At 38.5% G+C, this 27,543-nt stretch overlaps 2 protein-coding genes across 2 annotated transcripts in view; both read right to left on the bottom strand.

Moving 5' to 3' along the window:
- Positions 1–23: 23 nt before the first annotated feature.
- ttc21b (tetratricopeptide repeat domain 21B) lies at positions 24–11,633 on the bottom strand. The gene is made up of 29 exons (XM_042425608.1): positions 11,440–11,633; positions 10,946–11,075; positions 10,739–10,849; positions 10,481–10,647; positions 10,250–10,372; positions 9,766–9,923; positions 9,025–9,109; positions 8,753–8,851; positions 8,428–8,620; positions 8,228–8,325; positions 7,761–7,961; positions 7,395–7,524; positions 7,152–7,309; positions 6,625–6,849; positions 6,143–6,381; positions 5,622–5,694; positions 3,981–4,091; positions 3,761–3,899; positions 3,553–3,659; positions 3,152–3,340; positions 2,825–2,935; positions 2,651–2,732; positions 2,417–2,567; positions 2,164–2,325; positions 1,833–2,028; positions 1,289–1,513; positions 997–1,117; positions 839–906; positions 24–749 (listed from the first exon to the last, which is right to left on the bottom strand). Exons 1-29 carry the CDS (start codon positions 11,458–11,460, stop codon positions 672–674), a joined length of 3,951 nt encoding a protein of 1,316 aa, XP_042281542.1. The 5' UTR covers positions 11,461–11,633; the 3' UTR covers positions 24–671.
- Positions 11,634–16,693: 5,060 nt separating this feature from the next.
- scn1laa (sodium channel, voltage-gated, type I-like, alpha) overlaps positions 16,694–27,543 on the bottom strand; it is a 29,535-nt gene continuing 18,685 nt past the window's right edge. Inside the window, exons 18-27 of the mRNA XM_042425595.1 lie at positions 25,326–25,458; positions 25,061–25,215; positions 24,478–24,651; positions 24,106–24,228; positions 21,649–21,924; positions 21,402–21,458; positions 20,603–20,740; positions 20,389–20,493; positions 20,004–20,274; positions 16,694–19,891 (exon numbers count right to left, since the gene is read on the bottom strand). Of these exons, the coding sequence (XP_042281529.1) occupies positions 18,702–19,891; positions 20,004–20,274; positions 20,389–20,493; positions 20,603–20,740; positions 21,402–21,458; positions 21,649–21,924; positions 24,106–24,228; positions 24,478–24,651; positions 25,061–25,215; positions 25,326–25,458 (2,622 nt within the window). The 3' untranslated portion in view covers positions 16,694–18,701. The remainder of the gene's footprint in view (positions 19,892–20,003; positions 20,275–20,388; positions 20,494–20,602; positions 20,741–21,401; positions 21,459–21,648; positions 21,925–24,105; positions 24,229–24,477; positions 24,652–25,060; positions 25,216–25,325; positions 25,459–27,543) is intronic.

Genomic DNA, 27,543 nt, shown 5'->3' with positions numbered 1-27,543 from the left:
AAAAACAGCAGACCAGAGACATCTTCATGTCTAAATAATTTCATCTTTTAATGCTGAAAAATGAGAAATACACACAAACAATCCAACAATATTTTACACAGATTTTCATATAAATGAGCTTTAGGAAATCACTTGAAAGACAATAAGAAGATATCATGTATCAGATTGAAAATAGGTGATCTGATAGATAAGGGAGCATGTATGCATTCCTGATAAATAAAGCTTAAATGTCCCTTAATACAGACTATTCCCTTCTACTATATCTTTTTGTTTTTAGGCTCAAAAATGAGAAGTTTGGTACTTGACTTTGGGAGGAAAGAGAAAAAAAATGCTTTCAGTTGTGAATGTGCCTGAACCTCTGTGCACTGTGTTTTCCCTCTTGATTGCCAGCACCCAATTATTCATATACTCCAAAAAATGTACATAGCAAGTTGAGTGGTATCCCAAAGAAATAATAGAAATAACTGCACATTAACTTGTCAGTAAAAGCCGAACAATAAAAATGGATTCCATCAAAGTAAATAATTTTATTGCGGAGACCTTGGTTCCATCTCTCTCTCTCTCTCTCTCTCTCTCTCTCTCTCTCTCTCTCTCTCACTCACACACACACACACACACACACACATATACAAACACATAAACATACACATACACACTCGCAGGTCCAACTCTTAAGATCGCAGGGCAACGCGGGCTTTGTCCAGGACATCCTTTCTAATTCTTGGATAGTTTGGATAAGCAGCCAGAACCTGTGGATGGAAGTAAAGTTGAGTCATGGTGGGAAAAAAAAAAGATCAAAGTTCTTAAGACTCTTGGCACCCATAGTTCTGACACCCACCTTATGACACACATCTATGGCATCAACATGCCTCTTTGCTTTTAAATAGTTGAAAGCAAGCTTGTATCCTGAAATAAAAAAACAGACATTACATTTTTGAAATACCTTTTGTTCTTAATAAATAAATAGAACCGGACATGTGATTTTGGTTGACATACCAATATTTGGATTAGTCTGATTCCCATATTTCCAAGCCAGTTCATAGTTGAGTGCTGCATCACGGAACGCCTGCTCTTTTTCCATTATGTAGCCCAGATATTCATAAACTTTACAGCATGACTGCGGAAAAAAAGTGCAATTATTATCACAAAGAATTAAAAAGCATAAAAATCGGCCTCCGCATTATAAATCTCCAAAATAAGGGGGGGGGGGAAAAAGGTTTTGTGTGAATTGGATGGCCTCGTAACAAAAAAAATTATATTTCAGCAGTGACAATATTTTCAGGCTGACCTTGTTATGATTTAGGCATCTCTTTAAGAGGTCCGCAGCCATGTCATACTTCCCCGAATGGATGTAGATGTCTGCCAGGAGCAGCCAGCTTTTCTCAAACTCATCGGCGTCAACAATGCTCCAGTTCATCTTAGCTATGCGTTTGAGCTGGTTCCTGGCTCGGGGAGTTTGTTTTAGTATCATGTAAGCTGTCGCCATGGCCAACAGGGCTGGCACGTGGTCTTTCTGAAATCAACCAAAGAATCCTTGTTAGACAGGATGAATCTGAAAACATCTTCCCCAACTTTTCCCACTCCCATTTGTTTACATCAAAAACATACTGACTTCATTTAAAGTGAAACAATACTCAGAACATAGTAATCGCAATGACTTATACTGTACACAATTCATTTAAGATTTGCCTGATACAGTGTAATGAGTAGTTTATAACCAAATGGTATGACTGATGTTAAGAGAGCCTGAAATAATTGACAGTTCCTGGTGTGGGTATATTTACACAGGAGAGGGTGATGTAACTCATGCACACCATCTGGAGTTTGCTTACCTCATTGTTTGCAATCTCTGTGAAAACAGTGAGGGCTTTCTCTACATTGGCCTTCTGTTTAGTCGCCAGAAAGCAGTAGTTCTCCAGGATGCGGAGCTGTATGTGTCCACCCGGTGTCTGAGGCTTTAACTCCTTCAGAAGCTTCTCGGCTGTTCTCACAGCAAGCTGCTCCGACTCCTGCTTCTCTGTGGAGTTCCTGATGAGAAAAAAGAAGTTGAAGCATGTTAGCAGTAGAAGCAAGTCTGTGAACTGTAGGGTTAAAACACAATGTATAATGAGGAGTCGAATCTTTCAGTTACTATGCTCCATACTATTTATTGAGTACACATACCCAATTTCACCATCTAAATTCTCAAATACTTCTCCTCCCATGGTGTCATTGTCAGGATTTAAGTAGATTTCAATCATGTTATACACAGCATTTTGACCCCAATCATTGTCTTTCCGTGCTTTGTTGAAGTGTCGTAGAGCATCATTGGGTTCTCCTGTGTACCTGAGCAGCAAGCACAAGGTTAGTCACATAATGTGCGAGACTTGAAACAGATGTCCCCGTAATCTCAAGAAAACACTCTTAACAGACTTACCAAAGATAAAGTCCTTTGCAGTAGTTAAACCCAGGATCAAACCTAGTCCTGGAAGAATGTTTTTCTGCCATATCAAGAAATCTTGGCACTTCTTCCAACTTCCCAGCTCTCCGCAACAAGTCAATAAGACGTGACAGTGTTGGGTAGTTGTCTGAAAATAACAGGTGCAAGTTATTATGCTTTGAGAGATGGTAGTGTATTAATGTCTTAAGAGACACGTGGCGATTTTTGCACCTGGTTTGCGCTCCAGGAGTTGTTGAAAGTGGAAAACTGCCTGTTCATAGTCTTGCTTCCTGAACATAAGGTCAGCCATCATCTAAGAACAAACATATGTTAAAAGTAAGCTCTACAAATAAATTCCAAGAAAGGTTATGGTAAAACATGTGGTAAAAGACAGACAGAACAAACCAGAGTTGCATCTTCGTTAAACTGGTCATTCTTCAAAATGATGCTGCATTGCTCCTGGCACGCGTCTACCTCATCCAGAGTAAGGTAAAGCCGTGCCAACTCCAGCATCACCTAGGAATAAGGAGACCATGATTTTTTTTTTAGATAATGTGACAGCAATCTTTGTGAAACAAGGCACGATAGATAAATCAGATCTTTTGCTTAAATCAAACTAACGAGGATCACAACATTTTATAAATAAAGGGATGAGATTCTAAAAAAGATGCCAGGGCTTGTCAACCACAGCTGCAGTGAGTACACAGGACGTTTTGATTCAGCTGCACTGACCTTGCGATCAGTCTCACAATACACAAGAGCTTCTTTGTAGAATTTGACTGCTCTCTCATAGCCCCTCTGACTTGTGTAGTGTTTAGCGATCTCGGCGCAGATCTCGGCAGCAAGCTGCTTCTGCACGGGGACGGCGTCAGGCTGCTCCAACTGCACCCGTTTCAGCACCTTGGCCTGCACATCGCGGGCCTATGAACAGCATAAGCGCAACCGCAATAACCTATAATCATCGTAATCACCTCCATAAAAACAAGTAATAAAACATGATTACAAAAAAAAGGTTGCAGAATTTGGTTACTGAACAATTAAGGAGCGCTTAGAAATAATCACATAAAAATTTGGATACAAAATGCTAACAGATGACTTTTAGTTTTAGAAAACCAGAGAAACTAGAAACTTACTCTTTGCAGGGAAAGTAAAGCTTCTTCAGTTTTGTCAACCTTATTTTGGATCTTTGCCAACAGGACCAGATAGCGGCAATCATCTGAGAGGGCTGGTAGTTCATTCACTTGGTATATCCAAAGAAAATGTTAAATGTTAGAAACATGATGTCAGGAGTCCTAGTAAAGAGAGTTCACTGTGTGTGGAGTACCGTGAAGTCATTAGTACCTGGCTCATGGTCCAGAGCATCATGCAGGACTCTCTCACAGCGCTCATACTGCTTCATCTTCATCAGCAGCTCAGCCAGGTCATAGCGCAGGAAGTTCTGTTGCTCAGTCTTCAGGGCAGCTTCATAGTAATTTATCGCCTGTGTAACAGCAGCTTTGTGTCAACACTGGGTTTCACTTTGAGTGGATCATGTTTATCTTTAAAAGCGTTCGATACAAACCTTGACGTAGTTATGAGTCTTGACCAGAGCTTTCCCGATCTTGCTGGCTAAAGCACCATCTTTGGGGTTTTTCTTCAAGGCATGCTCGTAAACCTCAATGGCTTTCTCTGGCTGAGGATAAACACATCTTACCGTAAGTGGTGTGATGGTTTGTTGTTGCTTTGAAGTTTTTGTAAATATTATTCAGGGAGTCTAATACATGTCATTATTTATAAAATGTGGTGAACACATGGTAAACACCTCAAAGAGCTGTTAAATTAAAAGAGATAAGATCTCTGAAGAGGCTCAACTCACCACCCATAAAATCATTGAATGGTACATTTTGGCTTTTCGTCTGATTTCATTAGTGAGAGATATGTAGTTTGTGTTAACCGTCTCCTTTCTTGTTTCAGATATTATTTTTGCACCTTTTGTTTAGCTTATTAATTAAAACACCAAGCTGCTTCAGGATAGTGCTGTTTGTTTTATACTGTGGTCTAACAGTTTTTCCTACAAAAAGGCATGAGATGACTAAATAATCACTTCCCATATTAATTAGATTTAGTTCATTTATTCTTCCCTATTTAACATTCTGAGTTGAGCATTCACCTACAATTATGGCATTATTTTTTTCTTATATTATTAGCCCTATTTCCTCTTTTATATAAACCATACATATCATACTGTGTTACAATCCTCTAGTTTCCACTGACCTGGTGATAAGTTGTTTATTACTTTTGTTAAGCTTCTGCTTATATGGAATGTGCTTCTAATGTTCCTTTGCGAGCCACCGTGTGCATGCAGTGAGTGATTTTAAAATACTGTCATACATTAATCACGTGTTGATTCTTGTTTAATCGTACACATGGATGTTTTTGCTGCTACTATTTGCTCTCTCTCTTCATTCTTAACTCATTATTTGCCAGAACATTTAACTTTTTCTCAACTTGAACACTAAGTTATCTACAGTTTTTCAGATTTTCCAGCAAGTGTCTCTCTGGCCACATCCTTCACTGTGTTTATAAAACTACTGACAGTTACTGTACAGTAGAATGATTTCATCAATACATTTGAACAAAGCCAAGAGTGGAAGTAAGTGGAAATTTCTGAGAACCTCACACAGTGATGCGATTACAAAAGGCTTGGGGCAATTCCTGCTAACTTGCTACTCTAAACTTGTGCAGAAGCACTGTGGAGTGTTATGTTTTGTTAGATTTTACAGAGAAGCACCCCCAAAAATATTCAGTTGTGCACTGATGGTACTAATCATCCAAGGTAAAACCTTTGTCATGGACTACATTACAGTTCCATCACAGCACAGCAACAGGGGAAAGATCAGAAAACAGCAAGGCTCCTTAACATGAATGGTAAGAACAGATATATAGAAATACAATGAAACACAGAGGCTACACATTTATGTCTCTTCTATTTATAATCGATCAGAGAAGGACAGTTATTCACTAAACCTTTGACTTAAGCTATTTTGGAAGCGGAATAAAAGACTTTGCGAAAATATAACTGTGATTAGACTTATGATTAGTTTATTTGAAGCATGCAGCAGCTTTAATGCCACTCTAACTGAGTCAATACCCACACAAATCCATTGTTATGTGATAAAGACAATATCTAATCAGACACAGATCCATTGCATCTCCCACTTACCTCTTGAATGTTCATGTAAGCATCACCCAGTAAGAGATATGTGTGAGGAATGGGCAGCTTCTCCACCATTTCTCTAGAGAACAGGCAGAGATGTTACATCACATATGGTGTACAGTACTTCATTATGTTGACATATGTCTCTGTTGGTCTGAGGTTCAGTCATGCTTTACTACTTCTCAGCTGTCAATTGAAGTAGCATCAGGGACCAGGAGGAGACAGGAGAGAGCTTTGCACATTTCCTCTTTACTGCATGGATGGCTTCAGTTAAGATTTTATCTGATTTAGTTTAAGCTTGTGGTCTTCTGAATTTTACTTCAGACTCAACTGGATGAAATGTTAGGCATCCTAGAGTCATGTATTTAATTAACTTTCAGCCATTACTGTTCAGACAAACATTTACAGTGCATTAGGTTTCAGACGGAGTATCTTTGCTCAATTGTTCAGCTGCTATCTTACATCAAGCTCACTTGAAGATTTCAGTATACTTTCTTTGTTCATTAGGATTCAAATTTACTGCTCACCTGTAACAGCTCGCGTACAGACGTTTCTCTTTTCTGTGGTTCAGATATACGTCTGCCATTTTCTCCTTGGCTTGGATGTAGTAGGGCTGCTCAGGAGTAATGTTTCTAAGCATACTCAGTGCCAACTCAGTGTCGCCACGCAGCAGCGCCAGGTCTGCATTGGCAATAGTGACACGCAGCTCCTCAGGAGTGCCCGAGAACTCATTGATGGCATCCTGCATTACCTTGGCGGCTTCATGCTGAAACATTAAATCCATTTGTGAGTGTGTAAGGTATTTTTTCCAAGTCTAAGCATAGAGTATGTTGAAACCCATGAACACTATTGGAATGAAAACCTTTAACAGTAATCACAACAGAGTAAAACACAAAAATATATTACACAAACCATAAAGAACAACCTCTAGAGTGCTTTAAAAAAAACTTTAAATTAAACGGGATAACATCATATGCAAGCTTTCTTATGTAAAAACTCACTATCTTACCTGTTCTCCGTTGAGCCACAGGGCCTCAGCTAACTCCAAGAAGACGGAGACACAGTCAGCAGGACTCAGCTCCATCTTCTTGATCTTGGATTTGGATGAAGATCCGGCCCGGCGGACCCCTGGAAGACTCATGGCCATCTGCAATGTCTGAATAGCCTCCGTCAGCTCACCCATCTTCTTCTTTGCCTGAGCTTTGATCAGGTGGTACAACGGATGTTCTCGAATCTGAAATGGACAAGAATGCAACATACAGTCTTTGTAGTTAACCAACATCAATACTGTGCTGCTCATGTACATAAATCTGTGGTAGAGTTCTTGATTCAAGCAAGAAATAACTATCTTGTCAGATACAATATATCCATCTGATGCTATTTTTTCTTCTTTTTATGTATGACTTTTGTTGTATTAATATGTCTAACTGATTACGAGCTGAAAAGCTCCTAAATGTCAAAGAAAAAGGTGGCAGAACTGCAATGTATCTGCACATTTTGCTGCTGATATTACTATCATGCTGATGGTGATCTTACCTCAAAGTTATGGCTGAGGCAGAGTTCAAGTGACTGGGAGCACAGTGTGAAGTTACCCTGCAGCAGATGGATCTGTGCCATGAGCAGATGAGCATCTGCATGAGAAGGACAGTGGTCCAAGCAATGATGTAGACCGCTCTGAGCAGCGTCAATGTCACCTGAACAAACACAGAGGCAATGCAGTTTAAAATAGCATCTACAGAAAAGCAACCAAATCATATTTATTTCAAATGCAGTGCTCACCAGACTGATATCTGACTTTGGCAAGCAGGAAGACCCCTTGAAGGAGACCTGGCACAATCTTGACCACTGTATCCAGCAATGTGGCACAGTGCTGGAGCTGAGGAGCAGGAGGGTGGCCCTGGGCTGGAGGCTGAAACATCAACAGTAAAAGTGTTATTTATTTTTTCATGATGAGTCTTATTAAGAGAAGTATGCATACCTCTATCATAGAGTGCCATCCCCAAATCTGTGAAGTAAAACACAATCCCAAGTGGCAAAATACATATAGAAGTTACTGAGGCACACTTGCAGTGACTACCTTTAAGGCCAAGAATTTACACAGTTTTTTAAAGGACCAACAGTCATTGATGAGTCTCCAAGTCGTACCTTAGCAGGACACAGTGCAAGATACTCTTTGACGATCTCCAACAGGAAGTCAGGGTTCAGCTTCTCAAAGTACTCCACTCCCAGAGGTAGACCCTGGAGTGTGGAGAAGTGTGTGTCCACTGCATCGTTCAGCAGGTTGGTCACCTCTTCCTGGGGTTGCCGCTTTCTCACTGCCAGCACTGCACGCAGGTAGAGTAGCTCCTAATGCGGTTGAAAAACAGAATTACAGAAGGAGAAAAGCAAAAATGGTTTGATGTCGGAAAATAGACAGAGGAAGGTAGAAAGGAGGAAAACTCGACAAGGGCATTTTACACTAGACGATGATGAAAGACATAAAAAATAGTGTGGTTAGTGCTTTGAAAAACAGTTGACTGTAAATAATGTTAGGTCTCATCCTCTACAATACTTTTAATATTGTAAAAGACACTTCATGTTGCCATCTATCAGCATTTATAAAAAGACATTACCCCTGATTTCCCAATGGACTGTTGAATCTCTGTGAGAAATTCCAACTGTTGCTCTGCATCTTCAAGGTGGCCCTCTATCAGCTGGCAACGAATTATACCTGTGTAGAGAAAAAATGCTATATCTCAAGAATTTGTTTATAAAGTATGTATAGAGCTGGAGTGTAGGCATGTAGGCATCATTAATCATTGTAACATGTTACCAGTCAAAGCAGAAACACTAGTTTCATCCAAAGTCATGGCAGTCTTGTACCACTTCATGGCCTCTTTGATTCTGCCTTGAAGCACCATCTGGTAGCCCAACTCTGTGGCTAAATCTGAGTCCCCCGATGCCAAAGAGAAAGCTCTTTCCACCATTCTGAACGTCTGCTCGATCACTTTCTCATTTCGTCCACACTATAAGGAAACAACAACAATAAATGCAATAAATGCTGAATTTCCAAGAATGCAAGTCAAGGACCTCTTCAGTAAAAAAGGCCCAATACTGTAGCATCAAGAATGCAGACAGAAGATAGAAAATAATCTTACAACACGGGTGAAGGCTAGAGACATCCTGTAGAAAAGCTCAGGGTTGTGTGGTTCCACAATTTCCAAGCTGGTGATGAGGTTTGAAAGCTGCTTTGTTGACTGCCAGTGGGGGGGGGGGGGGGGGGGGGGGGGGGGGGGTAAAAAACAGTTTCTGTAAATTGACCAGCACTTTACCACTGATCCATCATATGTAACTGTGAGTATTTCACATTTTATTCCAATTCCTGCTGATTTGCTACAAGTATGAACATGCGAAGGTGTGCGAACTTTACCTCTGTAATATCTCCATCTCTACATAAAGAATGTAGAGCTAGCATCTGTAGGGCCTCCAGGTTATTTTTATCCTTCTGTAAAAGCCTGAAATATGACACAAGGCCCAGTGAATGAAGTCCATCTCCTACACTTAATAAGCTTGGATGTTTTTGATTGATAGACATAGAATATCTGATACTGCTGCTGTACTGTGTTAAGCTCCCATACAAATAACATTAAAACTAAAAGGAACTGTGAAGTCTGCCTAAGGATGTAAAGTATACTGTTTGCTGGTGGGATCCCTCTTAATTCACATCTCAGTGAGGGCAAGGCTCTGAAGTTGGTGCAACCTGAGTAATCACTCTTCCCCCTGTTCAGCAAACCTGAACCAACGCATCCTTCGAATGGTGTTAGACTCCAGCACTTTGGCTCAAAGGCCTTTTCATGCTGTCTGACACTGGCGTCTGTCCAGAGGGGCGAGGACAAACAATAGCTTAGTCAGTATACACTGGTTCAAGGCATCACGCTAGTGTTTCATTTGCACTTGAATGCAGAGCCATTTGTAAAGACAGACTGTTTTTTTTTTCTTCCATCCCTGGTGGTGATTGCAAATGTTTCCTGCTCTTTCTGATCTCACCAGAGACACTGTAAGTGTTTCTTGTGCTTTTGTTAAAAATCTGGGGACAAGTACTCAGATAATCTTGCAGTGAGGCAGATGTGACCTCTTTGTATGATTTGACAGAAACCTCCTAACTGATTACCTGTGTGCTGCATCTATGGTTTGCTCCCAGTCTTGAAGACTCAGCAACAGTTTCATCTTCTTGGTGAGAGCAGGCAAGAACCCAGGGAAACTAACAATGACTTGATTAACCATCTCTAATGCTCCGGAGTAGTTCTGACGATATTCATAGTATTGTGCCTAGGACAGACAAACCATTACGTAAGGTGTATGATATGCACAGGCTAGTAAAATACATGAATCTATATTAATCATTACGAATGAAACATCTACATGTCTAAAAGTAATAAACTTATCAAGAACAACAATGGATGCAAAGTCTCAAAAGCTATCGAGGAATAATCCAATTAATGTCCAAAGGAACTGCAAGACACTAAAAGTACACTCAGCACAGTAAAGACAAGGGACAATTTAAATCAAAAAGTGACTCAGGTGGACACAATAAGTACTGCAGGAGGCATAGGAAATTGAGAATAGTCAATATGGAGCTGCATTTCCTATCTCACCTTTCCCATCAGGCCAAAAGCATCTTGTCTCTCTTTCAGTCCCTCATCAAAGTATTTTCCAGCCTTTTTGGCATAGGCGTCTTTACCAGATGTCACATCTATCCAGGCTTTCAGAATTATCCCCTGAACAACAAATAACAGTCAGATGAGAAGCCAGAATGCCCACCATATCATAAGCATAAAATGGACAAGTAACAGTTCTCAGACATATGACAAGAATGCAAGTCTCACCTCTCTAGAGCCATTGGAGAGTTTGATCATTCTCTCTGTGTACTCCCTTGCTTTATCATTTCGCCCCAACAGCCAGAGAAACATCCCAGCATTGTACAGACTCTTGGGAGATGCACTTTTACGATCCTCTTTGACCTTAGCATCAAGTTCTTGAATGACTTCCCTGTCTGTGAATGCAAACACACTTATTAGAATATTACCAACAAGTGTGTACAGTCCTGGGCAAACACCTGTGACAAGAGAACTTTGCTGGCTTACCTGGGTTTGCCTTTTTTTTCTCAGCATAGACAAGGGCCATTAACGTGCAGAGAGATACATCTCGAGTATCTCTTATTGTGTCCAACTCTATTGTGGCTTCTTGAATTTGATCTGTGGTGAAATAATGGCATAAGCGAACATGTGACAGAGGGCAAAGAGACACCAGAAGGCTTATGCTATGATTTTATTTGATTCTTTCAGGCTTACCTTGCATTAGGGTACCATATGCATGCCAAAAGCTGTAGATAGGATCATTGCTGAATTTCCTCTTAGCAGCTGCTGCAGCGTTTACAGCGTGACTGAAATATTTTTCATAGCAATGGTACCTGATCAAAGCCTGAGGGGAAATCAATGTACTGTTAGTAAACAGTAGCAAAAAACTCTTTGTAAAACTCGCTCTCAATCACAAGCTGCTCGTTGAAAAGCAACGTGGAAAGAGGAATCCTGCATTTGACGTTAAGCTATAGTACATGTTAGCTTAAGGTTAAGTAGCTTCATTTACGGTCAACAGCTTAACATTTTGAAAGGTCTTACGAACAGTCCTCTCTCGTTTAACCTAGCTACCGTTACATATCTTAGTAGGTATTAGCTACCTAACATCATTTAGTTTACTAATATTATTTCATTTACACTGGGCGAATCTCCACTTTAATATGGAGCCTCAAGTAGCGTTATTGAATCATTAAAACATGTTCACTTACCAATGTCTCTTCGCTCTCCATCTTGACTGAGACACTTTATGCTTATACAGTAACTGACGGGTGAATAAATGCCGATTTACCCTGTTTTCATTGTATAAAAGGATAAGAACACTATTATTATTGCAGTTTTCGTTGTATTTTCGCCATATTGAACTAACTCCTTTTGCGTTGTTCCGTAACTTAGTAACAGCAAGCTTCCGTACTATGGGTTATTATTCTCTCAGTTTTTTCTATCAGGCACCACTTCCTTCACGGCTGCCTGTATATCTCGCCTCAATTAGTATAATTGGCAGATCCAAATCCCACAACCATAGCTGATACTATTTTTCTTATCCTTAAATATTTGATTGGTAAAGTTTTGGGGAATTATTGATAAAATGTATGGGATCTCTCAGCCTGGGATAAGGCCTTAAAGACAAAACTCAGGAACAAATAGACAATTTCCCCGCCATCTTTACTTTTGCGTTGAGGTACTTCCGTCTTTGTATCTCTAGGTGGCGTAGTCATCCTTTTATTAAATGTCATCACAGCCTACTACACTACTACTGCTACGACTATTGATTGCATTAACAGTGGCTTAATAATAAAAATAATAAAATGATGAATAAAAGTCTTTAGTTGATACTGCTGAAAACATAATATTTGAAAAAAAGGGCAAATAAATTCATTCAGATGATGATTTTAGATTTTAAAAAAGTAACCCCTGTGTGTGTTTATGTGGGTGTGTGCGGGGGCTTGTGGTAATGAATATAAATTCATTGATGAATTTCTATGCACCGTGATTTTGTAAGATAGCATGTTTTGAATTCTAGGGCATTTGATGCAACATACAGAAAAAAATATTGCATGTCAAAGTAAGTTTAACCTACTTTGATTATATGGAAATGATTTGAGGAACCTCAGATCGTTCCAGTAAACTGGATTACTCTCACACAGGTTGGATTAATGTGGTGGGTAGAGCTCCTGTTGGGCTGATCTTCTGTTTGCTAGACCTACACAATTTACTATCCTCAGCTTAGGAAATAAATGGAGAAATAATGTCAACACCTTATTAATTTTTGTGTAATAAAAAACTAGATTATTGCTCAGCTCATCCAAACAAGAAAACAAGAAAGTTTGCACAAGTTCCCACCTGTAAACAAAGCAGCTTTACATAGTTTACAATGTGCAGTGGAAACATATTTCCATCCAGCCAGTGGTAATTGGTGCCCCAATGTTATGCAACACCGTGCATTGACTGTTAAGTATGAACTCTTGATGTCTACAGTGTTGAGTCTATGGCAGGAGCAGCCAGTGTCCGGCATGGGTGCAACTGTTCCAAGAGAGACCTTTCCATGCCTTGTCAGATACTATTTAGCACTAACTCTGGCACATAATCATTACTCTCTGCAGCAAACATCAATGGAAGAGTAAATCAGGTTGGTATCGAGCTCTGAGCATGTGCAGCAATGGGAAATGTCTGTGTGCTGTACCAGACAATGTAGCTCACAGTTTTGAACCCATATTGTAAGAGGTTTACCAGAATTTATATGAATAATAATATGAGCTAAACTATTTTGTGCTTATGAATTCATTATTCCAAATAGAATAAATGACATTTTCAATAATACTCATACAGAGCAGTTACATGATAGACAATCAAGGTGTTATACACAGCAAAGAGCAATAAATACTGCATGTGTTGTTGCACTTACAAAGAATGCATCTGAAAACCTATTAGAGGAAAGACTGTGGAATATGTACCCCCTGGGATATACTGCTATAGCATTCTAATGGCTATATCCATTGTGGTTTGTACAGACCATTATTGATCAAAGAGCCATGCTCAATAATACAAGTAGTTCACTAGCAAATGAACTCTTTTATTTCTTTTTCCACATGTGTTGCAATAAAAGTTGCTTGAAATTTGATTGCTTTGCATTTCAGTTCCCGGGCAAGCATGTACTAATTTACCCTTGTAAATATACAACATGTATTCTATTGATGGTCAGGGGTTGTTATATGCTTACATGTTTGCAGTTACTTTACTGTATATAGACTATATGGTTGTAATATTTAATGAAGCAAACATGAATGTGTGCAATATTCTGTTGTAGTTATACTGGATGAGGTGCCGTATTTGTTCACTTGAAACAGTGTGTGTGTGCACGTGTGTGTGCGCGCTATTCAGTGGTTGAGAGTGTGTGTCTGTCTATTGGCACATTGGGAAGGTAGGGGAGGAACTCACCACTACCTAATCTAATGGGATTTTCTTCCCATCTATCTAGAGCAAATACAATTACAGAGCTGTTATGGGTAGCATTCTCAGATTTCTCTCAATTGTTTTTCGGCATGCCCCTCCATGCATGCCAGTGGCAGGATCCCAAGCCAAACAGACATCCTTTCACATATCACATGTCCACATATTATTGCCTAGCTTGCGAGACTCCAGGGGTGCGGACGCAGACCAACTTCCGACCTTTCACCCTAATGCAGTCTAACAGAGGAGCTTGATGTCATGTTGCTGGGCAACAGGCAAGGAGAATCTGCAGAATCACTCTTGATTTACTGGTCATTAAAATAAGGAATCTGTAACCCCACTTGTTGCCATCAGTGGGGCTGTGTGCTGGTTTCAATCACAGGGTACATTTCGTAGTATACTGGTTCTCTTACATCACTTGATGGATGACATTATAAGCAAAGATTTTGTGCCTACAGATAAACAATCTTTTGACCTTTTTTTAAATATAATTGCCAGTTTGCTGCTATTGTGATGTCCTGAGTTTTGGGAACATGCTAGTGAACATTTATTCATAGACCACTCAATTGCTCTGCTGGCTGGCTTGTCAGGAAAACATGTGAGCCATTAAGTACTGTGAGTGGGTGTGGTGCAAAATGATAATCATATCATCATCTTGAGACAGAATGGCAGGGATAATCAGCACTCTGCCATCAGCCTCTTGTTTACTGCCCTCTGGATTCATCAGCCACAATAGGTAAAAGCGAGGGTTGGACTGTAATGAATATTTGGACTGTTATTAATAATTAATAAAATGTTCCACCCTCTTAAGATGCTAATAGTTTCCGGCAGAAGCCTCAAAGCACACTCAGAAACCAGAATATAGCTCCTTGAACAGATAAAACATCCTGCACACTAACATGAAAATATCATAAACCTGTACAATTTTTTTCATTTTGAAATCCCTTCTTGGCCATTGGAGGTTAAAATATTTTGAAGAAATTTTTACATGTAGTGTATTGTCATGCCACTTTAATTTGATTAAAGTGATAAATTGAGCCATTTACAGTTTGAGTACTCATTACATTTTTCATGTGAAAAGGGCACTGATAACTGACTAATGCTGATTGTGATTTGGTAGCTATCATCATTGTAACAGTCATGAAGACTGACTGTAAAGCCTTAATGTTTCTGAATCATTTATATGGTTAGCACTTTAGATCCATTTTTCTAAATTAAATCCCCTCACTCTACTGTAAGTTATTAAGATAGACTCATGATTACTTATCAGTTTCATTCAACTATGATCATGAATTCTTGCTTTCCTGATATCAATTACATTTGTTTACCAAAAAAAAATGAAGCACAGTTGAGGAAGGGCATTAGCTCTTAAAATCCAGCTTCAATATGTAATATAACCAAAATGTTAGGAAGAAAATATTTGTTTAATTCTTTTGTTTAAGAAATGCATTAAGAATTGTGGTTATTTCTTACATATACATTGTCTAAGACTTTGCAACTTTCAGACTTTTCCAATCAAATTAGAAGAAACCAAATTATTACAAATTCTAAATTACATTCAAACCTAAAAAAAAAAAAGAAAGAAAAGTCTCATTGAGAGAAATATTAATTAATCACACTTAAGTAAGTTTTGTTTATTCATACCAGGGAGAGGAAAGTAAGTATTTGACAGTAAATTTTGGATGAGTGTTGATTAATTTGACTCATGCTTATGTAGGATTAATAGATAATACAGTAATGCTCCGAATGGTTTGCCAGTTTAGCCAAAAAGAGTTAAGAGTTGTGATACATTTATGCTATTTATTCCCTTCTTCAATGCCCTGTCAGCAATCAGCCTCTACTGAATATCTCTGATGCTATTTGGACCATTGGTGGTCCCGGCTGTTTTGGTGTTCTCTGCGAACGTTCATTCACCCCCCTGTACTTTATCAATAATCAGTTCATGACAGATTGGAAGTTATGTTTTTTAAGAATACATACAACACTACACTATACACTACACACTCAATAATCTAAAATTTTAACAAATTACATAATATTCCTGACATCAAAGCACTGAGTGATATTCAAACATAGTAATCAGTCACTATCACTCATTCATCTTGTTCTCTGTCATCCTCCCTCTTACTGCTGATTCACTACCTGGCAGGTACCACAGGTAGAGGGAAGAGGGACTGGTTTGGGAGTGGGGGATGCCTTCTCAGTCAGAAGGTCTACAAGAATATCTTCAATTTTAAGCTACATGGCTAAGCAGTTAAGGCACATAATAATAACCTTACAATCTATAATGAAATATATTTACTGGGTGCTGATGAGTCTGTGCACCCCTGATGTATTGGCATCCTAGGTAATTTCCTATGTGGTTTATACCACAGACCACCACTGATTTGGACAAGAGACCTTCTCTGACTAGACTGTGCTCAGTCCCACTGGTATAAAAGTATAATGTATAAAAGATCTCCTTCATTCCTGTGAATAAAAGTGCTTTAAATTACAGTATATTAGGTATATTATACACATTTAGTGTTTGAACAAGAAAGTCACCTCAAACTTCAAGAAATGTGAGTATGTAAATAATGCATATAACTGCACACAACAGAGAGACAAATGAACCACACAACTGCTGACAAGCTCAGCCTCAGGAAAATAAAAACAACAAAAGATTAGCTATCTTTTAAAAATGATATATTAGTCTGTAAGTATAAGTCTGTTGCTCTGAACAACAGACTTACATGTCCTTTTTGTTTTCATCTTGACTTTATGTTATAACAATATTGAGCTTAAATTAAGGGCATTACTCTAATCACCCTTACATACTGTTAAACCACCTTAGACAAGCTTAAGTAAAAGGTACCCACTCTCATGCTCAATCCCAAAAGTAAGAAACACAAATTAAATGAAAACGGACCTTATATAAGTGACATAATATACCAGTATATAAATATATTTTATATACCATAATAAAATCAATGAATGTGTTAGGCATACTTGAGGTACATGTAATCTTTATTCTTTTGGCTTTTCAGTGAAATGGGTTATAGCAGTGTCTTGCATGCAGTTTTTTATACACTACAAACATTATGCATATGAATGATGGGAAATGTTAAATTCTATGTAATCAAAACATTCTTTCGTTATGTATAAAGTATAGTGTAAGTATTGGGTGTATTAATTACATGCAAAATATACTTACATTAATGGAATTATACTTTTATAACATGGAACAACAGATGTAGTTGCGACACAGTTTAGGGTTGATGTCATAGCTATGGGAAGACCTGACAAGTAACAGAACTGGCACTATAAAATGTAAACAGAAGTAGGAAACAGCCAAGGGCACACACGATGTGTAATGCCATATCCTTGAGACAATCATTCATAATATTCCGAGCCATCATCTGTCCGACTTAGATATTTATCATGATAAAGATTGAGAGGTAAACTGTGAAAAACAGTTTACAAAGCACACACAAAAAATAAAACATCAATTGTCCTTTTTCCCAGTTGTCATTGCCAAATAAAAATATGCAGTTAAAGGTTGAATTAAAAAAAATCTTAGCATAATCATATAACATCACCAGTAATTAAACACAGGGCTTTGTCTTGTTAAGAAAAATGACAATTCATATAACTTTTTTCATAGACATATACATTTTTTTTTTTACCTTACAGCGACTGCTGGATGTATCATATCCCTGTCTGCCTGAATACAACAGAACATGAAGAATATGCAGTATTTGTTTTATATCACAGCTAATAAATATTAATTGTTCCATAATTCCATACTCATTATGGAATACATATTGAGGTTCATCATCAAAAACAAGTAAGAAAGAAAACAGACAAAATGAGGGACAAGTAGATACACGGAGGAGACCTATACTTTGGAGATGCTAAACATTTTAAGCACTAACTAGTGATGCTCCTGTCCTACAAACAGACAATATTACAGATAATCTTCCCAGAGCAAACTGTCAGAGGTTTGTGGTTAAGCGAGGTAACTTAGAACAGGGTCATTTACAGTGTGCAAACAAAATTTTTCTTGAATTTCCAGCATTGAAAGACAGTCCTTCAGTTCAGGAGTCTGCTTTTAGCAGTTTCATGATAAAAGTTGCAAGTAATCACTAATATCGTAAATGGAACAATGGTAGCACACAGCAAGCTGAGATGACGTATGTGAGTGTTCTTGATGATTCAACAAAACTGAATGTGCAAAGTATTTCTGCCAAGTGTTACTGCTCTGACACTGATACTCAAACATACTTGACGTACTTGGCTGGATTTTGAAGTTATTGTATAAAAACACCCATGTCGTGACTGTATACTTTGCATCATGACGTGTAATGGACAGGGAGGGAAGGAGGCTGATGAAAATAGTACACTCTAGCATGCATAATCATGGAGAAACATTCATGCAGGTCTGCATCGCTAGTTAACTGCAGCAACTCCAACATTGTCTCTTGGATTTGTCAAGTATTTTAAGTGCTATCAGTTAGCAAGACTAGCCTCAAAGCAATGCTGCTCATTGTAAAAACTACCCCTGAAGGGACAACCCTTTTGAAGAGTAAAAAAAGTGTATAAAAAGGCGATCAACCAAGCTATTCATTCTAAAAGTAATAACATTAAAACTGTTTTTTTCTGCTTGAAAAATAAGTAGGTAAATTAACAAACAGTCAGTGATATAACATAATTCAAGACACTGGATAGCAGAACTAGCCGCAATAGAAGTTGAAGCATTAACTAATGTGTCTTTTAGAACACTTTGAGAAATGTTGCCCAACCTCACAAAGAGCCAAAAGGCTTCCTTGCTCCTGAAAACAGCCTAAACGAAATGGTCCCACTACTGCCTGAATGAACCAATTTTCCCTTTTAGGTACCAACCTTTAGACTCAGTTAAGCATGGTCAATTTGGCATAGTTATCCATACTAAGAGAGGGAGTCAAATGGATGTCTTAGTCACTTTCAGAGGTTGTAAACATTTTGTCATTAATGAAAATGTTTTTGTTGCATCTCCAATATTCTTTCATATATCTTGCTCCCTGACATCTTTGCCCATAACCTCCTTTTCACTTTTGTCTTTTTCATATTTGTTTTTTCCATTTGTTGTCACACTGTTACATGGAGGTTGAGAGGCTGTTGAAGGTGTTAGGTCATTTTTATCCGCACTAGAAACATTGAGTTTGTCTGTGACAAGATCCTCTTTGTCACTGAGTGTTTCATCCTTCTGAATGTTATCCCTGGATTTGTCAGAGGGCTTAATGGTAGCATGTCTCCTTGCATACTGTCTGAATGCTCTCTGGATGACCACGGCCGATGTGTCCTCCTGTTTGCGGCGAAGGGTGGTAGTGATGGGTTCGTAGGACACTTTGGAAGGATTGGAGGCCATGAAGCGCTCCTCCATCTGCCCCCTTAGGATGTCCATCTCCCCACCCTCGCCTAGAACACGTTTCGTGAATGCAAACAGGATGTCCAGGCAGTGAATGCGTTCTCCACTCACCATAGGGAGATCCATAGAGATCAGTTCGATCTTGTTAGGCTTAGCTATGCGTAATGGTGGCTCCAGAGCATCAGCAAAATCTGAAAGTTTATTGTACTCCATGAACTGGGTTGCATCAGGGTCAAACTCCTCCCAGACCTCATAAAACATTTCAAAATCATCCTCACTCAGTGGTTCTGCACTCTCCTCAGTGGCCACACTGAAGTTTTCCAGAATGACTGCAATGTACATATTCACCACAATAAGGAAACAGATGATGATGTAGCTCACAAAGAAAGCAATTCCCACAGGAGGATTTCCACAGTCTCCTTTAACAGAACTACCAGGATGCTCCGTGGCATTGTCGCACTCGTCTTCATTTTTGTTAAGAATGGGAGCTAGCAGGCCATCCCATCCTGCGGACGTGGTGATCTGGAACAAACAGATCATGCTGTTTCCAAATGTCTCGAAATTGAAAAGGTCATCAATGCCCTCTTCTTTTTTGACATAAGCAAAGTTTGACATGCCAAAGATGGCATAAATAAACATAACCAAGAAGAGCAAGAGACCAATGTTGAACAAGGCAGGAAGTGACATCATCAAGGCAAACAAGAGTGTGCGGATTCCTTTGGCACTTTTAATAAGGCGGAGGATGCGGCCAATTCGAGCCAATCGGATGACTCTGAACAAGGTTGGTGAAACAAAATACGTCTCAATCAGATCTGAGAGAAATGTGCCTGAGGAAAGAAAGCAAAACATATTAGACAAACTGTAAACACTACAGGTATACTGACAAAATTAATGATTATGATTCATTTCAGCACCACAGTAGACAGAGGTGGGTCATACCAATGATTGACAGAATGACCACGATGAAATCAAATATATTCCACCCATTTGTGAAATAGTACTGGCGGAGTGAGATCATCTTCAACAAACACTCTCCAGTGAAGAGGATAATGAAGACCAGATTAACATTGTATAGAATGTTTTTCTTTCGTGGTGACTGCTCAGCAGTTTCCACCATCATAGCTACCATATTGAGCCATATGAGAACCATTATTACAATGTCAAATGCTTGTTTCGTGGTGAAGTCAAAGAGGTATCCTTGAATCTTGTTCTGAAATATACACAAGGCAGAGAAACAAAAATACATTTTAGTTTCTATAAAACAGATAAGATAAGATAAGATTTGCAATGCAGATTAGATGCAGTCATGATTAAAGTTACATACTGATGGTCTAGGAATAGGTTTTTGTGGTTTCTTTGATCCCAACTTTTTCATGGCGTTGTAGTATTTCTTCTGTTCTTCAGTCATGAAGATGTCTTGACCTCCAAAGTAAAGAGGGAATGCAAGGCATGTTAAATTATTACAGCATGTAATGCTTTTAAATATTGCATGTCAGTGAAATTAAAGTCAGAATATCAAATTTTGTTTAGATACTTATCTTTTTCTTTTGTTGATTGAAATTGTCTATAATGACACCAATGAAGAGATTGAGTGTGAAGAAGGCTCCAAATATGATGAAAACAACAAAATACATGTACATCTTCAGGTTGATCTCATACTTTGGTTGGTCTTCTTGCTATAAAAGTGAAAGAAAATGGAGACATCAGAATGTTACAGTTATAATGCTTAAATCTTCAGCCCTGGTTGATTTGATGGCAGCCGTAGTTACTTCCACTCAACACCTTACTGAGAAATTGGCAACTTCTTCATCTAACAACTCACTGGGGCTGCTTCTTCTTGGTCTATTATGCCCTTGCAAAAATTAAAAATGATCTGCTGATGAAAAATGCCAAAAATGCCACTGTCTTGTTTGTTAGATGCATTTTTGATGAAGTAACAGTCTGTGTTAACCTCAGATACAAAGACATTGTTTCCTGTGACTACTTCACAATACGTGTGTTGGCAATTGAACAAATGCAAACAGCTCTGTACAGTCTGACAGTAAACAGTGAGACTGATATCAATGACATAAAATTACAATAACACTGCACTATGTAAATTCCTTGTTTTCTGTGAATCCCCTGTGTATGTGAAGGCAATTCGAATCCAGTATTGAAATGGCAGACTTCACCACTAACAATTAAAACTATTATATAGAGAGGTAATTTCAGAATGTAAACACATTGACTGGCTATCAGGTATCAAAAATGTGGTTTGATTTCATGAAAATTGAGAAGCACAGTTTATGAGAGTTTACAGTTTACAACATGGATGAACTGAATTTGAAATTGAATCACCTTGAGTGGAGAGTCAACAGCAGCATACATTATTTTCGTCCAGCCCTTGAACGTAGCCTGTATCGAAATGGAAAAATATCAACAAAAATGTTGTAGTAACCCTTTGATGTTTCCACCTATTTTCCACCAATACAGCAAATGAGATATTTACAAGCTTAAAAATGCAAACTCTGTGCTATTATCTACATCTATTACTATTTATTCTTATCTTTACTATTACTATTAATTACTATTATCTATTACTTACCACTTGCAGCAGTGCAAGGTAACCCATGCCAACATTGTCAAAGTTGATTTTAACATTCTTCCAGTGAGCAACGTCTTTCCCCAAGGCATCACACTCTGACTTGTTCTTCACTACCTCTCTAAGGAGCATCTCATTTGTGGTTGTGTTGACACAATGGTAGTACTTTCCTGCGAATAGGTTGACTCCCATGATGCTGAAGATGAGCCAGAAGATGAGACATACCAACAGCACATTGAAGATGGAAGGAATGGCTCCTAGCAGAGCATTGACAACCACCTACACACCAACACACAAACATAACCCATATTTACTGCAGGCAGAGATCACAGAATGTAGAATTGATGCACAACACTGTATACTTTAGTAATGGTCAGAATAGGAAAACACAAGAGTGAATGTTTGAGTGCCAACATGCACATCAGCAAGAGCTCATCACAGCTATGACTAACACCAAAGCTCATTCACAATGACAATTGCATGGTTAAAGTGGGGAAAGAATTAGGAAAAGAGGCAGGAGATTGATGAAATAAAATATACTATGTATCCAAAAGTGATTTAAATGGGTTACAACTAAATTTTAGAGAAACATTGAAACAGAACACCTTGTAGAGGCAGGAGGACACCACAAAATGTGCTTACTGTAAACAAAAGCATAAATAAAACATGAAAAAAATGTTAAAGACTCCAGCAAACAATATCCAAAACTGTGAAATTATAATGGAAACTAATGTACTGCTACTGACAGACATGAGAAGCTGTTCATGCAAATGAGGGAATTCACTGGCTACCACGTGAGGAAAGACCATCATCATAACAGTGCTCTAAATCTAGACCACCACAATACGAAAGCAACTAATCAATACATGCTGCATTGATTTCAGCAGCTGACAACCCTCCCCCTTCAGTTACATAAGTTATCAACCCCTGTTTAAGCCATGCTTGCATTGCACAGCAAAATATTGTAATGGTATAAGAAGCAGTTTAAAAAAAAAATTGTTTTATTCTTGTTACAACAGACATGGCGCCACTTGTAAGACATACCCTTATTTGCTTTCTTGCTGAGAATTAGTGGGCAAGATTGATACCACTCTCATATCTGTCTGTTAAATATGAAGCTAGAGCCAGGGTATGGTTAGCATTAAGACTGAAAACAAGGCAAAAAAGCTAGCTAGAGTAACTTTGTGTGATTCACAGTTCAAAAAACTCTTTATTTATCTTATACTGGCCCTTTATGCAGCCCCTCGGTTCAGCCTGTCTCTTAACAGCCACTCTTGGCTCCTGTCTCTTAAAGGCCTCCCTCCCGATGAGTCCACTCTGTTCTGATTGGCGAGCTTCAGGAAGCCTAGTGAGGGGCAGCTGTATCAGATTTGTGTTAAGTTACTTCTAATAAAAACCCAGCATTTCCTGCTTTTGCAGCTTCATATTAAAAACTTTTAAATGACTAAATAATACCAGACTTTTATTGTGAAGAATTTAAAGGAAATGAAATGTGTTCTTTACTGAATTAGCTGAGATTCGTTAGCAGTGCTAAAAACTGGTCGACACAACAACATATGGAGATATTTGGAGCTCTTTGTTCAGCGGATCAGTTAGAAATAATGCAGGGAGGAATAGTGCAAGCGAGAACAGTCAGTGAGATGTTTGATGAAGAACTGTAGGCGACCAATGTTTACCTCATTATTTGACACTTTATCCACGTTTAATATGAACATCTGTCATTGTAACATTATATATATGACTGAAAATAAGGAAAAGCATAACAGGTCCTCTTTAAACAACTGATATATAACCTGTTAATTAGTGAGCTTTAGATGTGGTGGTAGGATTTTGTTCCCTTTAGACAGAACCGGGCTAGCCGTTTGCCTTAGTTTAAAGTCTTTATGCCATGCTAAGGTACTGGCTGCAGCTTGATATTTAATGGACAGATATGCGAGTAGTATCAATCTTTTTATTAGCAATGTTTTGACCCATCTATAATAAAAATTAAAGGGAGCAGTGCAGGTAGTCCTTGTATTGCAATTGTATTGATTTTTTGTATCTAGCATTCTGTCCCACTGTGAATGTGCACATGACTACTCTAACTTAGTAGTATCAATCTTATCATCTAACTTTCTGCAAGAAAGCAAAAAATAACAAAAATAATTTCACAAAATTCTGCATCACTAGTGAATAATTAGAAGGTTATTCAAAGAAAGTGATCAACTTTGTAATTTAAGTATTTAAGTCAACTCTTAGCACAAATAACTACTGGAGAAAGAGGATCAGGGAAGAAGAGGAATGCCTCATTTACATGCAACATATTTTTGTGGTATCTGCTGTTTAGGTCTTGCAAAGTGGCAGAGCTTGTATATGCTGCTCTTCACCAGACTGTAGAGTGCCCGTGCTCTGTCCCAGTGTGGTGAGCTGGTGGTAATGCACCAGGACCCAGAGTGGGTGGGGAAATCCAATGACTCTTACCCTCATGCCCTCAAATCGTGACAGGGCTCTCAGGGGCCTCAGAGCTCGCAGGGTTCTCAGAGACTTGATGGCACCAAGTTCAGCACATCCCATGGTATTGGCTACCAGACTGACCAGTGAAACCTGGAACACACACACACACACACACACACACACACACACACACACACACACACACACACACACACACACACACACACATGCAAGCTCTCAGAGGGCACACATAAAGCAAAAGGGAGCATTTCCACACACTGTGGTAGTAATTTTTCACAGTGATCTATCAGATCGCAAGAATTGTTCTCAAAAAGTTAAAAATAAATAACTTTCACTATATGTCTTTTTATGTATAAGCAGAGAGATGTTTCAACGTACATCAACAATGAGGAAATCCAGCCAACACCAGGCATTTGTGAAATACTTGGCAAATCCATACGCAACCCATTTCAGTAACATCTCCAGAATGAAGATGTAGGTAAAGATTTTGTCTGAAAACTCCAACACCGTTTTAATGGTCTTCCTCTTCTCAATGTAGATATCTTCAAATGCCTGGATGTGAATCAAAAAGATAGTGAGTGATTAACTGTGGATACAAGTTTCAGCAATGCCAAATATGCCAATTGTCACAGTTGATGTTATTTAAAGATATAAGGAGTAATCTGTAAATGCATGACATTTAGAATGTGTTTACAATAGAAACCTGTTAACCTCATTCAAAATCTTGACTGTACTTTAAAGAGAATGAGACGTTTTCTAAATGTATACAAAACCATAGCAATGACAAGAAACTGACGTGAGATGGCACTAACTCAATAACATTAAATGGAAAACTCTTTAAATGCAGTTGAGTTGTTTGAGACTCTACTGATGACAAATGCCAAAAACAATATGTAAATAAATGAGAGCAGCCAAATCAAAAACAACTCTATCAGCATTTTTTTTTCCCACAGAGACTTACCAGTGCCCCACTGCTAAGCAGGATCATGAAGATGATGAAGCTCTCAAACCAGTTGTGCTCCACTATCTGATAACAGGTTTTTCTTAGTGTCCACCATATTTTCCACCAGCCCACCTCCACATTTACCTGACAACACTGGAACTTTTGCACACAGCCTGCGCAGAGACAAAGGGGGGATGGTGTTTTAGCAGTGTAATATGCAGCATGAGACTGACTCCAAAGCTGTAGAAGGTTAAGTGGCGGCAGTAGTTGCAGTAATATTCACCAGCAGGAAAGCAGGCGTCAGGATCCATAGATTCGTTTAATTCAAAATCTATAGATTCTCTTCCCTCCCCACCTTCCCCATAGTCCACTGTGCTGCCCTCTGAGGAGCTGAGCTGGCCATCGTCATCTACATTCTGTAGATGAAGCCAAAGAAAAATATAGCGTTAGATGAGCTTATGATGGCAAATGTAAGGAGCAGCTGTCTGTTCATATAATGCATGTACTCTATCTCTCTCCAAAAGTTTTGTTTCCATACAAAAAAAGTCCAAAAATACCAAGAGACTCGTACAAGACCAGTATAATTGTTGGTATTTTTGGAACAGATTATGTCTTGTTTAAGGCTGTTGGTAAGAAGGGCCTCACAAGAATCACTTACATGCATTCAGTTTAAGTTTGAATCAAATGTACGGATTTGAAAATAAAGAGCATGCATGTATCAGTGTCTGTGCCCTCTGTAACAAGATTTAAATTGTTTAATTATTGACATGAAAACACATATGCATATGTCCTCTTTCTGCATAACAGACAAGTCTCAACAACTGAAAAAAATGCCAATCATTAGGGCACCCTCATTAGCTTGAGAGCAGAGGAGCAGTCGAGTGCCCATCACCAGAGGAGTTGACTGTATGTTACAGCTTCTACTGCTGTCTAGCCTCCTAATCAACTCCACTTAATGTAAAAGAGGAAACCTGACTCTCACAGACATGACAATATGCCAAAGGTCATGAAAGTCACTATAATTTTATTTTTTTTTAATATACAGTGGTTGCTATATATTTAGATAAACATGAGTACAAGGATAACAGCATACTGCATCTGTTTGTATGACTTGTTATAACTGCCAAATGTTTGCTTGGCCAATTAGATACACAGAAAATATGCCCAAGTGTGTCCCGTGAAATAAAAATAATTAAAAAAAAAAAAAGTACATTTAATAAAGCAGAAATATCTAAAATTCATTGGAGAATCTTGAATTCTGGCAGTATTGTTCAGTAGCCATGTGGTCTCTCCCTCAGCCTGTTGTCATATCACTTTCTACAGGGTGTGTCTCCTAATAGCTGGTAGATGAAAACAGCCTAAATGCCTTGCTGGAGAATGCAGGAGCACTAAGCTGTTCTGGGACCAGCTAATGCAGTGCAGGGAATGATGTAAGCATGTTCCTGCGATATACTCTGAGCACTAAAGTTAATGTGTTTGTGCCACCAATTAGGCTTCAATCCATCCATTCTGTTTTCTTTCAGAAGTGCTTCATGTTAAATTTGAGAACAATCACAAGTAAAATCCATTCACTGTTTTGTCAAAACCCTGAGGACATAAGAAAGAGGACAGGAAAACAATAGAAAAAAACTAAACCAAATAATAAGCAGATTATTTGGTTATTAATAACCAAATAAAACACCTCATTTTGCAAAAAATCCATTTATAGCATCAACACAGCCCCAAACATACAAATTCAACACTGGAAGGTGAATGAAGTCAGGCCAAAAAAAAAAGAAAAAAAGATGAGTGGTCCACTAAAAGGTTGATGGTTATTGTAAATGTGGCAGGCAACTCCATGATAAGTGTAATGTACAGTAAAGTGTTCTTACAAGTCTCCCATCAGAGCATCTGTAAAGGATCAGCAAACATGCGCAACAATGAAACTGCTCACAAATCTTCACATAAAATAATGCAGTAAATTAATGTTGGTGCCTATCCACCAATATAAATATAAACAAGTAAGCAAAAAGTTTGTAACATAACATCACAGAAAATATTTAATAGAAAATATGTTTGTTCTTTTAATTTCTTTCCTACTGTGAGCTTTTCTCCAACATAAAGCAAACAGTCCCCTTAAGAGGAGGATTCTGCTCCCCTGCATCCTGATTTAAATGGCACATAATGTAATCTAGTATTTTCCTGCCTATATGGCCTCTCCTTGTTAAATGGTCATGGTTTAGAGAACTTCAGGGGAAACATCATGTCACATGCTCATACCTCATTGCTGTGGACTGTGGGCTAAGTGCTTCAATGTGACTACTGCAATGGAACATCCTACTTTCCACAACAACAGATGTACACATAGAGAGCCACAAACAATACTGAAACCCTTTGTTAATCCATCACACATCACAAACTGCAGTCTACTTCTGATATGGCTGATAATACTTGGTTTTAAAGGAGTGTTATTTAAATTATCTCTAACAGCAAAGGCACCTTGAAAGACCAATTACAACAAG

The sequence above is a fragment of the Thunnus maccoyii genome, chromosome 11 (genome assembly GCF_910596095.1).
Source record: "Thunnus maccoyii chromosome 11, fThuMac1.1, whole genome shotgun sequence".
NCBI lineage: Eukaryota > Metazoa > Chordata > Actinopteri > Scombriformes > Scombridae > Thunnus > Thunnus maccoyii.
Note: the sequence above shows the minus strand (reverse complement) of the source record. Positions and strands in the feature narration are given on the sequence as shown.

Coding starts and splice junctions, on each gene's coding strand:
- ttc21b (XM_042425608.1), bottom strand. CDS start 11,460: ATGGAGAGCGAAGAGACATTG. Junction 6,382..6,624: donor TGTGGCTCAACGGAGAACAG/GTAAGATAGTGA, acceptor TTAATGTTTCAG/CATGAAGCCGCCAAGGTAAT. Junction 2,326..2,416: donor TGCAAAGGACTTTATCTTTG/GTAAGTCTGTTA, acceptor CTTGCTGCTCAG/GTACACAGGAGAACCCAATG.